Below are 19,026 nucleotides of genomic sequence, written 5' to 3' on the forward strand. Positions count from 1 at the left end.
AAGGTAACACAGGAACAATATTCATGGTTTACTGGTAACCTTGAAGGAACTATATTCATTGTTTACTGGTAAACAAGGAACTATATTCATTGTTTACTGGTAACCAAGGAACTATATTCATTGTTTACTGGTAACCAAGGAACTATATTTATTGGATACTGGTAACTAAGGAACTATGTTCACTGTTTACATGTTACTTATAAGGAAACTTCTGATCAATTTCTCACCTTCATTTTCTGTGAAGTATCGTATCTGACACTGCAATCTCCCGGAGGGTTTCAAATCCAACTGAAATGATAAAATAAAACAATATTTGAGCCGCGTCATGACAAAACCAACATAATGGGTTTGCGACCAGCATGGATCCAGACCAGCCTGCGCATCCACGCAGTCTGATCCATGCTGTTCGCTTACAAACCCTATAACAAGTAAAGAAACTGATAGCGAACAGCATGGATCCTGATCAGACTGCGCGAATGCACAGGCTGGTCTGGATCCATGCTGGTTGCAAACCCATTATGTTGGTTTTGTCATGGCGTGGCTCATTGATAATAAAAAGAAATACTGGTATATACATAAATGTATCATGTGCATGCTGACCGGTTGGCTCTAAAACATGAAGCCAAGTTCATTAGCCAATCATCACCACAAAAATTCAAAGATAAAACTATTGAAAACAATTTGTTTAACACCTAAGATCACTATCAAGGTACAGTAGAACTTCGGTAAGTCGAAGTTGAAGGGACTTGCGTAAAAACTTCGACACATCGGGACTTCGACTCATGAATCGCTCTCAATTCCATGACAAAATTTCGACCCGGGACTTGTCCTAATTATAAGATCTATAAATAACCTTTTTTCACGTTTTTCCATTATTAATCTGATATTTACATTTTATAATGATAAATAAAGCATGTTGAATAACGCTTTTTTCACGGCTAATTATTTGGACTACCCGTTGACGTATACAATAGAGTTACAAAAGGCGTAACAATACGAAAGGGCGATAACTTAACCAGCTTATAGTAAATATTTTGCGTGTAATTCTCACGCGAAACCGGGTCAAGGATGTTTTCAAATGAAAGTAGTTCTTACTGTTTACTTTCAAATACCACTACGGCAATTAAAATAGTAACGATTAAAGCATTTTATCACACATTTTTTCGCAAACAAAGGCTGTTTGAACACACGGCTGTGTAATTAACACCTGTCACACAAGTTGATTGGAAATCGTTTTCGCAGCCAGATAAGGTGTGAAAAATGTCTCGAGATCGAAGGTGTCAAAATAATCATACGATTTCGACTTATTTGTGGTAAATTGTACTAGATTTACTTGATACGGACTACGAAAAAACTTCGACACATCGAAAAATTCGACACATAAAATCTCGACACATAAATAGGTTTTTATAAGGAATATATAGGGGGGAAAAGTCGGGACTTTCATTTTTCTTCGACACATCGGGAAAATCGACTAATCGAAGTTCGACTCATAGAAGTTCTACTGTACATACTTGTTGTTGTTTACTATGACAATCTGTCGTCAGGGTAACAGAAAGTTTTAATTGAATTCTCAATAAAATGTGAATTTTTAACAAAATACTCAAATTAGTGAGCATCGCAAATTTGGTTATGCTTTTTAAACTAAAGTAGAATAGAAGGATTTTTTTTGTAGTTAGGGTTAGGTTGATAAATCACTGTCATTAGAACACATTTTATTTTTCCCCCAGGATAACAAGTGGTGGAGCAAGAACTGAGATGACTTCTACAGATACTGCATGTATTAATAGAGCAATACTAAACAAGTTATGAATATTTTACTCATTTACCAGAATTATTGGATTTCAATTCACAGAAATCAGTGATAATACGATTATTTTAAACTCCTATCTGTTGCACTGGTCATTTCAACCACAGCCATCTCACATGGCCATCTCACCATCTTAAAGTGGTTAAGCCTTTAATTGTTAAAGATAGGCCCTGACCCGTGGAGAAAAAATCTGATGGTAAAATTCAAGCTTAAATTGCTCCAGCACTGTGATTTGGACATTTCCAAGCCATAATGACAACAGAACAAAACTACCACATTGACTTGGCAGGGCATTAGAACAATCGCAAAGTAAAAAACCCAACTATTTTCCACAAGCCTTTCCCCCAGGGATGGGGCCGCCATCACAGGTGCATTAAAAGAAATCATGGCATTAGAAAATGTCTATGACTATTTTAGACATAACTATAGTTGGAACATATATTACTGTCTTATGCCATATGGCAAATTGTGGTGTCTGGACTATATCTCAATAAAAGGCAATTTTACTCCTCTCTTAAGTGCTTAGTAGATAAGAGATGTCCTTTGGGGTAATTCTGAACATATTTCCATGGTTCCATCAACTGTTCTCAATTATACGAAATCACTTTAATGAGGAATTATTTGCCAACTGGCTTTCTTATCCGGACATTTATTCATTGCCGACATTGCATAGTTAGGAATGGAGACGTATGGTTATAACTTAAGTGCTGTATTATAGGAATTTTATATACATACAGGCACCTCTGCATCAGACAATTAGGACTGGTTTTAGAAAACAAAAAGAATATTGCATAAACTATCAGTAGAGGATACTAATTACTCTAATGTTTGTTCAATTTTCCATATGACTTGAATAATATTTTTTCAAAAATTACACAAGAATGTACAGAGATAGGTTGTGTTCCACAAACAAAATTAATATTCAACCCTTTTAAGCTGCTCTTTTGGGTATTTCAGGTGAAACCACTCACAATGTCACAATATTAATTTTGTCAGAAGATAAATAACCCCACTTGGCAAGGATATGATATCTATCATATTAATCTATTGATTTTTATTTTTTGTTTGATTAGTTTATCTTAACTTTGTTCAATTTCTTCCTAAAAACTGTATATATTATATGTTGTGTTTTCTATACAATATTTCATCATAATTATTCAAAAAGTATGTACAAAATAAGCATCCAGACTCCTAAAGATGGTTTCTGTAATTCTTTGAAATACCCAAAGCAAAATTGATTCACTATATATATACTGCCCCCCCCCCCCCCTTGGTAATTAATATAAACATTAGAAACAAGCAATAATATGTGATGAAATATAACACTGAGCTTCCTATTGAACTTTATCTTATATGTGTGTATTCATATAATCCATGAACTGACTGGATCTATTAAACTGATGCTATATTACCATTAGTATAGTCAGTCAGGCCTGCCTGTATCTGTGATTTTTTTATTTTAACCCTGAACATGATGGACTTGTCGCACTTCCATTTTGGGACTGTCCATTATCAGTTTTGGGAATTTGCCAGCTAACAGTATAGAGCCTCAGTGGTCAGACTGCACGGATGTGCAGGCTGGCCTGGCTCTATACTGGTGGCAAAGGCTTAACGCTTTCGGTTCCAGCACTTTAAGGGTTAATATTGAAATTTCTTAAACTTAGAATGGATTGTTCCAAATTTAAAACCTGGGCAAATCCATTTTGATTATACAACTTGAGCAGGTGAAAGGTTAATCTTGATATTAACATTTAACTTACGTAATTTTATAAAACAATAGTCTAGAAAAATGTTCAGGAAAAAAAAACCTCCCTTATACAAAAATACCAAAGCTTGGGATCATTTCAAATTTAAATCTTACAGAAAAAAAAACAACCAACATCAACCTTCAAAACTAATGCAAAAATTACAAAAATAATTCATTAAATCAATAAAGAACAACTACATGTTCATGTTTATGTGACTGACTTCTTTTTTTCTAGAATAATTTTATAACATTAAAACAAGATGGCCATGATGGCCCTGAAGTCGCTCAACTGTATATAGGCCCCCGGAGCGGGGCCAGTTTAAACCTCAGGGCTTTAAATATTTGAACAAACTTGGTAAACACCCATTAGAACAGGCCTCGACATTAGCGGTGGTCCGTTGGTCCGAGACCACCAGATTTTTGCAAGGACCACCTAATTTTAAAAGCCGCTGGTCTGTCGGACCACTTGAATTTTCTGGTTGGTGCAGACTCATTTGGGAGAATGGTGATTTGGTCAAAAACATGTTATAAACATTTTCTTTAAAATCATTTGTCCGATGTCAAGTATATGGTTCATTAATTATCTGATTAGTTAAAGAAGTTCTTAAGTCAATAACTTTCATTTTAAGTCGCTAAAATTTGGTTTATGCAAGTTAAAAGAGTTTAGACTTTGTGATATCAATTAAGGTACAAAATTCATTCAAATGATGCTAATAATTATGTATCGTCGGATACCTACGGTGGAACCAGTAACATTTATGTTATATTACATGTTAATTAACCGTGGGCATCCGACGATGTAATTATGATATTGTATGGGATATAAGATAAACTTAAAATTTCATATACTTAAATAATGGCAGCAAACAAAAGGAATTGGAAAAATACATCTAGTAATTCTTTGCTACTTATCTTTATTTTAACTGTTTAACGATAGAGATCCATTTCATCTAGAGGTAACATTACTTTAAAAGGTTAAAAATACTCATGTTAAAAATAAATATCAACCAACAAGCAACAGGGAGGTAAAAATTCGGTATTATACATCTTTGAGAAAAATAAGCTAAACTATAGTTATATATAACATTAGTATTATTTTTTTATCCTCTAACTATTTCCTTGTTTTAAGATAATTTATTAGTTTTATTAACAAGAGCTGTCCGTAAGACAGCGCGCTCGACTTTTTTATTGCTTGCCAATAAAAAAAGTTTTTGCAGTAAAAGGCAATACAAGAATCTCTGTATTTTTAAAGTGAACTAGTTGTTTGATACCCTTGAATATTACAGCAATGTTTATATGACATAATTTATGGTAAAGTGAACAAGTGGATAGGAATGAATTTTTTTAAATTTTTTAAGTTTTTTAGTGCTTGCCTATAATACAAAACATTGACAGTTAAGGGCCATAATTCAAATAAAATCTTTGACAGAATTACCTTCTCCTGGACATGTTTGGGAATCATGATTGTAAACAAGTATTCCAACTTTCAAATTAATATCTCAAACAGTTCAGTCAAAAAGTGGACTGGTACTAAAAACTTAACCAAGATTCTAAGTCGATAAAAGGCCTTAATTTTTAAAACAAATCCTTGACAGAGTTACCTTCTCTTGCGTACAGATGGGGGTAATGATGTGAAATAGCATTAAAAGTTTCAAAGCAATATCTCAAAGGGTTAAGGCAATAAGTGGATTTTACCCATATTCAATGTATTTTCTAAGTCAAAAAGGGGCATAATTCTGTCAAAAAACCTTGACAGAGTTATGTCCTCTTGTCTGTTGATGAAGGTCGTGATGGTAAACAAGTATGGTCAGTTTCAAAGCAATACCTCCAATGGTTTTGAAATAAAGTGAGGTGGTACAAAAAACTTAACCAAGCTCAATACACTTTCTAAGTCAAAAAAGGGCCATAATTCTGTCAAAAACCTTGACAGAGTTATGTACTCTTGTCTGTAGATGGAGGTTATGATGGTGAACAAGTATGGTAAGTTTCAAAGCCATACTTGTAATACTTCTGAAATAAAGTGGGGTGGTACGAAAAACTTAACCAAGGTGTGACGCCAACGCCGACGCCGACGCCGGGGCGAGTAGGATAGCTCCCCTTTTCATAGAAAAGTCGAGCTAAAAATGATAATCTATAAAAGATACATGTAATTATCATAATTAAAGTCGTACCACATATCAGCAATGAATTTATGAATAACAAATTGAATAAGAAAATTACAGACACAAATTGTTTCACTATTCCCTAACTTGAGTTGAGAGAGAAATCACTTCAATTTAAAAGTAAACATAAATAAGAGCCCTGTTGTGTATTTTTGAATGACATATAAAAAAAACAAATAACTTTATGATAAAATACCTACTAACTTGCTCTCCTTTATTTCTGATTAGATAAAAATATATATCTAAAATATCTGTTTTCTTAAGGTTTATAATGATACATCTTTGTCATCAATTTTAAACATATTTTTTTCTAATTTTGCAGTAAAATGACATAATAATAATTGACCACCTGACTCCTGGAAGGACCACCTTAATTTCAAATCTAGTGGTCCGGCTAACCACCTGCTAAAAAAGTTAGTGTCGAGGCCTGCATTAGAAGATGTTTCATGCTAAACATCTAAGGTCTAGCTGGTCAAGTTTTTTCTTTACACATATAGTTAAAAACAATGACACACCTGGGGCAGGGGCAGTTTTGACCCAAGGGTTTTTATTTAATTATTTATTTAATCTTTGTAGACACTTACTAGAAAATGTTTCATGCTAAGCTTAATATCTAAACTCTAGCTATTCGGGTTTTTTCAAAGAAGATTTTTAAGTTTTTGCTATACACATATAAGGAAAATCAATGTCCCCCGGGGTGGGGTCAATTTTGACCCCAGAGCTTTTATTTGAACAAACTTGGTAGACACCCATTAGAAGATGTTTCATGCTAAATATCTTAGCTCTAGCTCTTTGGGTTCTTTAAAAGAAATTTTTATATGTTTTTACTATATGCATATAGGGAAAATCAATGACCCCCTGGGGAGGGGCCAATTTTGACCCAAGGGCTTTTATTTGAACAAACTTGGTAGACACTCATTAGAAGATGTTTCATGCTAAATTTCTTAGCTCTAGCTCTTTGGGTTCTTTAAAAGAATTTTTTTAAAGTTTTTACTATATGCATAGAGGGAAAATCAATGACCCCCTGGGGCGGGGCCAATTTTGACCCCAGGGCTTTTATTTGAACAAACTTGGTAGACACTCACTAGAAGATGCTTCGTACTTAATATCTTAGCTCTAGCTCTTTGGGTTCTTTAAAAGAAGATTTTTAAAGTTTTTACTACAGTAGAACTTCTATGAGTCGAACTTCGATTAGTCGATTTTCTCGATGTGTCGAAGTGAAATGAAAGTCCCGATTTTTTCCCTTATATATTCCTTATAAAAACCTATTTATGAGTCGAGATTTTATGTGTCGAGTTTTTCGATGTGTCGAAGTTTTTTCGTGGTCCGTATAGAATAAATCTAGGACAATTTACCACAAATAAGTCGAAGTTCTTCGGTTATTTTGACACCTTCGATCTCGAGACATTTTCACACCTTTTCTGGCCGCGAAGACGATTTCCGATCAACTTTAGTGACAGGTGTTAATTACACGACCGAGTGTTCAAACGAGTGTTCCGAGTGCCTTTGTATGCCTTTAAATGTGTGAAAAAATGCTTTAATCATTACTATTTTAATTGCAGTAGCGGTATTTGTAAGTACATGTAAACAGTAAGAACTATCATTTGAGCACTTCCGTGACCCGGTGTCGCGTGATAATCACACGCGAAACATTCACTATAAGCTGGTTTAGTTATTGCCCTTTAGTATTGTTACGCCTTTTGTAACTCAACAGGGAGTCCAAATCATTAGCCGTGAAAAGTTACTTAGCATGACATATTTATCATTGTATAATGTAAAATATCAGATAAATGAATTTAAGAAAAACATGAATTACGTTACGTTATAGATCTTATAATTAGGGCTAGTCACGGATTGAAATTTTGTCATGAAATTCAGACCAATTCATGAGTCGATTGAGTCCCGATGTGTCGAAGTTTTTACGCAAGTCCCTCCAACTTCGACTTACCGAAGTTCTACTGTATATGCATATAGGGAAAATCAATGACCCCCTGGGGCGGGGCCAATTTTGACCCCAGAGCTTTTATTTGAACAAACTTGGTAGACACTCACTAGAAGATGTTTCATACCAAATATCTAAGCTCTAGCTCTTCGGATTTTTTAGAAGAAGATATTTAAAGTTTTTTCTTTTGGTTGCCATGGCAACCAGAGTTCTGCATGGAATTAAATTCTTTGAACAATTTTCAAAGGTGACCACCAAAGGAACATTCCTGTGAAGCTTGGATGAAATTGGCTTAGTGGTTTATGAGGAGATGTCATTTAAAGTAAAAGTTTACGGACGAGGGACGAAAAGCGATCACAAAAGCTCACCTTGTCACTTTGTGACAGGTGAGCTAAAAATAAATATTTATTTCTAAATTTAGATTTCCCACTCTATTGCAGATTTCATCTAGTTTTAATACAGTATATTTTTTACCACTGCATAGCAACATCCTTTGGAAGACCAACAATATAATTTGTTGTCAAGAGTTGTTGCTCTTTTAGAAGTTCAAATTACTGGTGAAATCTTACTGATGATATTGCTGTATAGAGGTTATCACTCTCCAGGTGACTGTTGTGTAAAAGGTTGCACTGTAAACTAGATAAATAAAACTTACAACAGCAAAAATACATTGCAGAGTTTCACTAGTTTAAGATTTTTATCAAATGAGCATCTTTGTCTCTGACCTTTATAATCTGTTATTAAACTGTTGGTAACCACATTTACCATGGAAACGCAATGTAAGTAAATATGCCTGTTAATGACATATGTCTTCAGTTTGTTACTTAAAGCAAACTTACTGATTGTGATAATGTACTAAATACTGAAAACTGCTATGCTAAATTTGTTAAATAAACACTTTCTGTTGCTATAGGAACAGACATTTGCAATAAAAAGGAAGTATTATATAATTCCATGTAATAACAGAATATTAGAATCAGCTATTTCAGACAAAAATTAGATTATAGTATCCAATCCAAAATCTTATGTTTTCAAAATGAAAATATTTAGTGTTTTGTGAACACAAAAATGACTACTTAAATGCATTTACAGAAGTAAATTTTACATTGGAATAAGTTATATTTACTTTAATTTTCCTTCAATTTCTTAAATACAAGAAGATTCTCTGCAAGGCTAGTTACAACCTATGCTCAAAATACAATGTGAATATTGACCAAATATAAAGACAGATTTATTTCCATGATGTGGAACTTAAGTGATGTTCCACTGTTTTGTCTTGAATTAAATAACTGTAAAATTCAAATATATGATTTAGAATCACCCCTTACCACAGTTGGTTAAACAATTTGAAAACTTGTAGCGATATTGAATTCTTTCAGTAATTTATAGCTAGCTTTTAGTGGTCAATATATTTTTTTTAAGGCAGAGCTCATACAAATAATAATAATCTGAGGTGTATATTTGAGGTCTTTTTAAGGTCTGTAAAACAGGAAACATGTTATGACCTTGACAGTGATATAGTGGCTTTAATCATTACAAGAAATGACAAAAAAAACAACAGTATACAATATAATTATAATACAAAACTTTCTGATACCAGGCAGTCAGTATCAGTTTTAAAGAATAAACCGAGCACCATTTTGCATTTATCAAGAAATCCGATAATTTTAAATTCAACACAAAGACTACAGTATCTACTGTAAGAAAGTTCATGAAATAAACTCTTTTTTTTCATGGTTTCACATTTTTTTGGCAACACCATCATGTTATAATACTGGTGGTGGACAAGTACAGGTACTAGTCTGAGCATTACATTTATAATTCTATTTCAAGCCATATCACAGTTTTAAAGGTCATTTGGTGACTTTCCAGAGAAAAATCTCAAGAACTAAGCAATGGATATTATTTCTGTCACGAGGAGCACTTGTGTTGAACCATGGTTCTACTGATTGATAGCAGGATAATTTTTGGCAAGAAAAGCACCTCAGAGCAGAACCATGCCCCCCTTCTGTAAGATATTTATTTGGATAGCTTCATCATAGAAGAGAATTCAATGAAACCATAATGTTTTAGTCATTATAATTTGGCCATTGAGGACCACTGCATTGTCATTACGGGAGAGCACATGGTGAGCCTACAAACCTTTCATCATGTACTATATAAAGCTATATTATACCTGAATAAACAGGTGTCAACACTCTAATGGGATTCAAACTTATAACAGCTCCCTTTTCAAATCCTTAACCGTTGAGGAACCAATTACAATTTCAATTCATTACTGTGTTCTCATACAGTGAAATTTTAGGCGAAATTTTACAAATATGTTTTTTTTTATTTCATTTATTTACCAGCCTGGAAAATTTGTAAAGCATCACACTGGCTTGAGTTTTTTGCTTTTTAAAATTTCTATTACATAGATATAATAGAATTATCTTATGCATATGATTCAGATATTATCCACACAGACTAATGTACATTATAATGTACAAATTCTTTAGAATTATGTAACTTCCTTTTAAACCTATTTTCCATAACAGCTGATTCATAAGGATGTAAACTCACATACCATGGTTTTTAATGTGAGAAGTTCAGATAACTTCAGATAATACATGTAAACACAAAGATTATTTTGGTTAATTAAGGTCAGCAGTCCCTGAACATTGTATATAATATAGTATTGTATAGAACTTGCTAGTAAAACTAGAGCAAAGCTGTTTCTTGTTGATTAATTCTCTAAGTTCCAAAAGGGAAATAACTCTATTAAACCTCAGGACAGAGTTATAGGTCTTGCTCAGCTATAACTACAATTATGTCTATAGGAATAAGCATAAAGTTTACAAAAATAAGCAATGCAGTTTTAAGTGAATATCAATTGCATTTGTGGAAATAATACTTTTATAAGCAAAACTTTAAAAAAAGAATTTCCATATTATTTTACTAAGGAAAATAATTCAGCAAAGAACCATCCTAGAGTTATGTGCCTTGGTCATAGATCTGCATTATATGACATTAAATTTTAAAATGATTGTGCAAAAGTTGATAAGAAAATGAGATTGCACACAAAAACCTTAATCAAATGTTGTCATGAAGCTGATGTCTAAGCGAGTAGATTACTTTTGAAATAAGTTTGTGCCTGAAATAATGCACAGAAGGGCACCTGAGGGGTCTTCCTCCACCAGTAAAGCTTGAATGTCGCCTTATGACCTATACTGTGTTGGTAGGATGTAAAACCCAATCAAACAAACCAACCTTAAAATAACCTTAAATAGTAAAGTAAAAATCAATTAACAGACACGACTTTTACAATCAAGGCATTAAATTAACCCTGTAAGTGATTGTTGCAACTCATATAGACCAAGACATGCCTACAAATCTGGCTTTTATTATTTGATATTATAAGTCATACTTATGTATAATAAAAGAAAATCACTTGCTATTTTTCATCAACAAAAGCCAGACATGAAGATTGACCTTATTAAATTACTTCTGATTTCTCATATAGAAATGACAGCCGTCTGAACACCTGAAGCTGCCTGGAAAACAGACAATCCAAGCAACCAAATTTCATTTACCAGAGAAGAGTTGGCACAAATTTAGGACTTTAAAAGGTTATGGCAAACTTTGCTTTTTATGCAAGTGTGTGAAGGAATTTTTCTTGTACATCTCGCTTACCCAAGCTGTTACTATATTTGAGTCTGAACATTTGTCTGCCAATGCCTTGGCACTGACGGTAGTTTCAGCAAGGAAACGATTAGGTCTCTCCATGGCAACCATCTGTATAACACGACCCTCGTACAGATGTGCATCAAAACACGTATTCCATTCTGGATAGATGGTCTTCTTTCTCTGAACCAATTGGATTCCTCGTCCTGAAAATACAAGAAATTAGGAAAAATATAAATGCTTTCCCATCCTAAATTTTGAAAAATCCTAACTGGATTACTTATAATGACAAAATGTAACTTAAAAATTGCACAAAAATATAAATGCTAACACAATCAAGTATTTTCATAACACAGTTACACATTATACACATAAATTAATAATGTCTGCCACCTGTTCTCAAACCATTGAAAACTTAATTTGTCGGAGACCCTGAATTTCATGAGCCTTGGAAGTTTTACAGCACATGTATTAACTTTGTCTGCCTGAAGAAAAAAAAGAAGAAAAAAAGAAAAATACTCAAGGCTAATTATAAATGTTGATAATCAAAATGTTCAAGCTTCAGTCGGGGTTAATAGAACAGTAATTGATATTTCATGTTCCAGCTGATCATAAAACTGTTCAACAATCTCCTCATGAGCAAAACAAAATTCTTTGAACTTTTTTCACCACTGATCATCAAGAACATGTTTTCATGAACTATGGAAGAAAATGTATTTATGAATTATAGGTACACCCATAATTACTCAAAAAACATTAACTGTATAATTATAGTGTGAGATTGTATTCAAGTATTTGAGTCACAGTCAGCCATTTTAAATATCAACACCAGCTTATAACCATTTTCTACAGATAACTAACAACTTCTCCACATAGTGGTGGCATTAAGGCTGAGTGGTTTATGCAACAGTCTAAAATTCTTAGGATTGCTGGATGAATGGGTAGAAACCCCATCAAGGACAGGTTGTTGTTTCCTTTAACAAGAAACTTTACACTCATTGCTTAGTACTGGTTGGTTCCAGAAACAAATATGAGGGTGTGTTGAGCTTCTACACAATCAAACAAAAGATTATAAAATCTCCAAATAAATCATTCAGATATGAGATGACAATTAACTAACGAAGTACAAATTACATGTATCTGCCTTGCCTTCAAGATCTGAAGTAATAAAATCTGAGTTTCTGAATGGTGAATAACTTTGTTCAGCCATGGATCTGAACCCATAAAATACCAAGTTCAATGGTCTAAATGAAATCCTTATTCAATTCAACAAGACAACAGTGTACTATTCTGGAAAATTTTATTGTTATATCCTGAAGATCTGAGAATCATTTAGGAAACATGGAAAATCCTAATATATCATCAAAAGTACAATTGCTGAAAATATTTAGAAAATATTTTGTCTGGAAAATTAATGGAAAAATTTGAAATTTAAGAATGGAAATGGGAATTGCTCAAAACTATAAGGTAATAGGTCTTTGGGGGAGAAACACATTAATAATTCAGTCAGTCTACAAGAAAAATAATTTGCGATCTCAGGAAGACATTACAATATGTCTAAAATAAGGAATGAATTATTTCCTCAATGAAGATCGACACATTGGGAACAAACTTAAAATATCTAACACTTTAGTCAACCTCGGGTTTCTACTATAACATCACTTACATCAGTGCTTAATGATAAAACTATTGTTGATTTTCCAGTCCAGTAGCATAACAGTCTTTCAAAAATTATTTCATTGTAAATACAGAATTTAATTTGAATTTAAATATTTTAATTTATGTAACCATAAGCCAATCTTTAACTTAACTAGAACTGCCACTACCTTGGCGTGAATACCCCCGCATACCACTTTGTCAGAATCAACAGTGGCCATTTAAAGCTCAAGGACAACCTCCCTGCCAAATCTGAGGTTACTAAGCCAGTGCATTGCTAAGTTATGTATTCTACAAGCTTCAAATGTGAAAATGTCAAAATCAATACATTGCAGACAGGACATTCTTTAGCAATTGAGAAGAAAAGCTTTTTTTGTCAAGGTCCCTGTGACCTTGACCTTTGACCCAGTGACCTCAAAGTCAATAGGGGTCACCTTATAGTCATGATCAACATCCATGCCAAATATGAAGACTGTGGGTCAAAGGAATCTTAAGTAAATGGGTGGACAAACTTTTTGAAGTCAAAGTCCCTATGACCTTGACCTTTGATCCAGTGACCTCAAAATCACAAGGGGTCATCTACTTATCATGATCAACATCCATGCCAAATATGAAGACTGTGGGTCATCTAAAGTTATTGGGCAGACAAACTTTTTGAAGTCAAAGTCCCTGTGACCTTGACCTTTAACCTGGTGACCTCAAATTCAATAGGGGTCATCTACTAATCATGACTAACCTCCATGCCAAATATGAAGACAATGGGTCAAAGGAATCTTAAGTTATTGGGGGGACAAGCTTTTTGAAGTCAAGGCCCTTGTGACCTTGACCTTTGACCTGATGACCTCAAAATCAATAGGGGTCATCTACTAATCATGACTAACCTCCATGCCAAATATGAAGACTATGGGTCATAGGAATCTTAAGTTATTGGGCGGACAAGCTTTTTGAAGTCAAAGCCCCTGTGACCTTGACCTTTGACCTGGTGACCTCAAAATCAATAGGGGTCATCTACTAATCATGACTAACCTCCATGCCAAATATGACGACTGTAGGTCAAAGGAATCTTAAGTTATTGGGCGGACAAGCTTTTTGAAGTCAAGGCCCCTGTGACCTTGACCTTTAACCTGGTGACCTCAAAATCAATAGGGGTCATCTACTAATCATGACTAACCTCCATGCCAAATATGACGACTGTAGGTCAAAGGAATCTTAAGTTATTGGGCGGACAAGCTTTTTGAAGTCAAGGCCCCTGTGACCTTGACCTTTAACCTGGTGACCTCAAAATCAATAGGGGTCATCTACTAATCATGACTAACCTCCATGCCAAATATGAAGACTGTAGGTCAAAGGAATCTTTAGTTATTGGGCGGACAAGCTTTTTGAAGTGAAGGCACCTGTGACCTTGACCTTTGACCTAGTGACCTCAAAATCAATAGGGGTCATCTACTAATCATGACTAACCTCCATGCCAAATATGAAGACTAAGGGTCAAAGATATCTTAAGTTATTGGGCGGACAAGAAAAAACCGACGGACGGCCGGACAGCCGGACGGCCGGACGGACAAGCTGATTCCAGTATACCCCCTTACAACTTTGTTGTGCGGGGGTATAATTAATATGTGACCATTGCAGAGCCAATCTTTAACTTAATTAATGTGACCACTGCAGAGCCAATCTATGGAGTAAGACCTGAGACACTTCAAATTGTGGAGTGTCTTACTTTCAGAATTAGATATTGCAGAAATAGAACAGATACAAACGATTTTAAGTATAGTAACCCTCCTAAAATCTCAATCAAGATATACTGAAATGAAAATTACAGGATATATCCCAAGTTTATTTAAGATATTATATATCCAAAACAGTGATTCTATCGCTCAATAACATCACTGTTTGGAGTTCAAATGTGAGGAATTATATCACGAAGGCGTAGCCCAAGTGTTAATAATGATGAGCATCTGAACGACAAACAGTGATGTTATCAAGCGTAAAAATCACCGATTTGGATATATTAATCCGATTCTAACACAGCATCAACAAATAAATGCTGCCGTACCTGATATTAAGCTAAATTGCGACTGATTTGTTTCCGTACTTATTTTCAGCGCATCGCATTTTTAGTGGTTACGTTATGTGTATAATGATTAAGTCACATGTCTAAATATAAAACATCAACAGTGATTTTATTGCATAATAACACTCACTTTCGGTCCTTCTATGTTCAATAGGGAAAAATGCAGGTTGTGTTAGAATTTATTATCAAAATTCCTTTTGCTTGTAATTTACTTTATTTTATTTTTTGAATTAATATAGATAGAATACTATTAATAAAATGCATGCATTTTCAGTTATTTAACAATTATTATCTATGTGATATACGGAACTCACGACAGTTAATCGAACAAACTTTATTTTAGCTTTTATCATATTAATAATATACTAACACAAGCCCATAATGTGCCAATACATAATACAATATCATTATCTCCTACATTATATATATATATTGCAGAAAATCCTTATTAACATGATATTCAAGCTCTGAGAATACAATCCAATCTAAAATATTTTTCTCTCCATCACTGCCCCCCCCCTTCCTCCCCCCCACCCCAACATTACCAATCTGATAGCTGCCGCTGTATGTTTGCTGCAAACTTCCTAACTGACGTCTGCTGCAAAATTCCCTTAGGGAACAATCAGATGGCAGCAAATTGACATTCATGTAGATATATGGATATGTTATGACAATAGGTTGTCTTCTGACAATACTGCCTGAACATAATAATCACCGAAAATATTGGAGAAAATACAGTGATCCAGGCCATCGAGAGAATAGGATGGGTATCGAGAGAGTAAAGCTCGGAAAATTGTTCTGATGTCGTAGTCATATTTTCTCTAATTACTTTTTGTGTCACATGAATCTATTAACCTTTTTTCATCATACACTATAGACATGAGTCTTCTTTTTTCCAAATTTCATACCATACTGTTTGTACAAGATTTCTGAAGAGATATTTTTGTGATATTTTTTCATAAAGGAGCTCCATCAAAATACAAAAGCCTTAAACAAGATTTTTAATTATTAGATAGATCAACTGGGACACTTAAAAACTGAAAATCCAAGTATGTAAAATTATGATGAATATATTTACTTAAGATACAAATTAAAAGTTGATTCTTTTGTGATTATAAAGTAGTTTTGAGTTAAAAGTCCAGAAAATTGCAGTCAATAAAAACAATTTTTCTGAAGAAGAAAAAAAAAACATGTCAACATGGCCATCCCCCGCCGAATGTGTTTGCTCATTGGAAAAATGTATATGTAGTAGAGCAGAATAATTCCATTTTAAGAGGTCTTTTGGTAATGAAAACTGATGGCTATAGTGATTACAGATTTGAAACCTATGTAAATACTGATGGCTGAAAATAACAAAGGGCAATAACTGAAAAAAAATGCAGGGTAGGTTATCATTCTTGTGTGCTGCATCCCTCCTCAGTAAAATCTATCCACCTATGAAGTTTCAAGTTGATACCTCAAATACTTTTTGAGAAAAAAATTGAATTGAAAAATTAAGTATGAAAAATAACAAAGGGCAATAACTCAAAAATTATAAAAGGTAGAGTTATCATTCTTGTGCAGTGCACACCTCCTGAGTGAGATCTATGCACCTATGAAGTTTCATTTTGATATCTCAAAGGCTTTTTGAGTTATGCTCTGGACAAAAATTTAATTTTTGAAAAAATAACAAAGGGCAATAACTCAAAAATAATGCAGGGTAGAGTTATCATTCTTAAGAACTGCACTCCTCCTCAATGAGATCCATCCACCTTTGAAGTTTCAAGTTGATACCTCAAATACTTTTTGAGATAAGCTCTGGACAAAATAGCATGAAAAAAAAACAAAGGGCAATAACTCAAAAATTGTATAGGAAAGAGTTATCATTCTTGCACACAACATTCCTCCTCAATAAGATCTATCCACCTATGACATTTCATGTTGATATCTCAAACACTTTTTGAGTTATGCTCCACTCAGGTGAAAAATTAGGTATGAAAAATAACAAAGGGCAATAACTCAAAAATTATGAAAGGTAGAGTTATCATTCTTGTGCACTGCACACCTCCTGAGTGAGATCTATGCACCTATGAAGTTTCATGTTAATATCTCATAGGCTTTTGGAGTTATGCTCTGGACAAAAATCAATTTTGAAAAATAACAAAGGGCAATAACTCAAAAATCATGCAAGGTAGAGTTATCATTCTTGTGCACTGCACTCCTCCTCAATGAGGTCTATCCACCTATGAAATTTCAAGTTGATAACTCAAATACTTTTAGAGATATGCTCCGGACAAAAATGTCGGACGGAAGGACGGACGGACGGAAAGTCGGACAGACGGAGACTATTTCTATATCCTCCGCCGAAAATTTTCGGCGGGGGATAAAAACACACACACACACACAGAAAATGAATGAACTACAATTGGTCTTACATCAAATGGTACACAAGTATTGAAAAAATATTTTCAGTTTTGTCATGTCTAAAATCTCAGTAGAGTCTCCCTTTAAGACTTATAAATGTTTTTTGTTGTTTTCTACTTTTGTCAAAATAAACTAAATTTACTATTATTTTAGTATATTTCCTGTGACCACAAATTCTTTACACTATCTTATAAGCAACTGAAAAAAAAACTAGACTTTTAGTTTAAATGACTTTTAGTTTAAATGACAATTTTGATGGGTTGGTGGGGTTAAATGACATAATATTAGGCCACAAGAACCACTGACATTTTAAAATCAGTATTTGTTGCTCTGTTTTACAAAAAAAACCCTGCTTAAACCAAACTTAAAATTGCTCATACCTGGAACACAAAAAGCAATGTCATACAAAAATTAACAATGCTATTAATTAAGTTTAATTATACACACTAAGCTGTAATTCCTATAATATCCATATCATAACTAGCAGATTTTATGACACTACAGGGAGCCATATTTTCTAACCTGCAAACTTACGGCTTATTACACTTTTTTTCATAATTCTTTAAATAAACAAGAGGAGGGCATTTACATTAATGCATGGTAATAGACACCCTGAGGAATGTAACAAAACGAAAATTTTACTTCCCTAAGCAAATGAGGCACATGTGTTTAAGTTACATATATTATATTTTTAACCTGCTGTAACAGAAGGTGACTATATTCTGCCACCAGTACACTGAGCTTGGCCAGTCTACACATTCATACTGTCTAAAACAAGCATAATTGTTGGAAGCTTGATTATCAGCTTTGTAACGTTTAACTTAAATAACCTGCTGATCTTTGTGTAATGAACTTGCCCTGCTTTTTACTTTGGAACTGTCCATTGAAAGTTTAAAGGAGTATTTGAATCAAGCTTCCAACAATTATGCTTGTTTTAGACAGTATGAATGTGCAGACTGGTCATGCTACACAAAATGAATTATAGTGTATATTATAACAATTACTATTTTCTGCAAAAGGAGTCAATCAATAAGCAAAATGCAATGAAAACAATAACAGACTAAGTGAAAATTGCAAACATAATTTGATTAAGTCTGCTCAAATGAGATAATGTTAGGTGCAAAAATTTTATCTGAAACCCCTAGCATCCACTTAAACAATTTTTTAATTCAATCTTCAACACTAAAAGTTTTAAAATCAATCATCTCAAAGGACCAGAAATTTAATTGTAGAAACACTGAGATGCGATAATCTACAAACTGCACAATGACTTTTAACCCACGCGCGCACCTCATTGTCACATCAGGTAGAATAATTTCTATTCCTGTCGAATAGAAGTGGCTAACTAAAGTAACAAGCACAATATATATCCGATTAATATAACATAGGAGGGATAAAGTAAGCTCTATATAATTATTATAATAATCTCTTGCGCTATATTCCTGAACCTCACAAATTACCTTGCGTTGAGATTAATCGCCCTTGGAGTTGTATAAATTATGTACTTGTATTTTAAACATACATTTTTCATCTTATTATTGTTACAGATTTTTCATAATTGTTATTGAT

The 19,026-nt window shown here is 33.7% G+C and overlaps 1 protein-coding gene across 7 annotated transcripts in view; it reads right to left on the minus strand.

Annotated features, from left to right (window-relative positions):
- LOC132730769 (protein kinase C delta type-like) overlaps window positions 1-19,026 on the minus strand; it is a 103,165-nt gene that overhangs the window by 38,948 nt on the left and 45,191 nt on the right. For all 7 annotated transcript variants that reach the window (XM_060716766.1, XM_060716764.1, XM_060716762.1 and 4 more), the window contains exons 4-5: window positions 11,334-11,530; window positions 228-288 (exon numbers count right to left, since the gene is read on the minus strand). In XM_060716766.1, the coding sequence (XP_060572749.1) occupies window positions 228-288; window positions 11,334-11,530 (258 nt within the window). The remainder of the gene's footprint in view (window positions 1-227; window positions 289-11,333; window positions 11,531-19,026) is intronic.

This window comes from Ruditapes philippinarum, unplaced genomic scaffold (assembly GCF_026571515.1).
Source record: "Ruditapes philippinarum isolate M1 unplaced genomic scaffold, ASM2657151v2 ctg735_1_1_1_1, whole genome shotgun sequence".
Taxonomy (NCBI): Eukaryota; Metazoa; Mollusca; class Bivalvia; order Venerida; family Veneridae; genus Ruditapes; species Ruditapes philippinarum.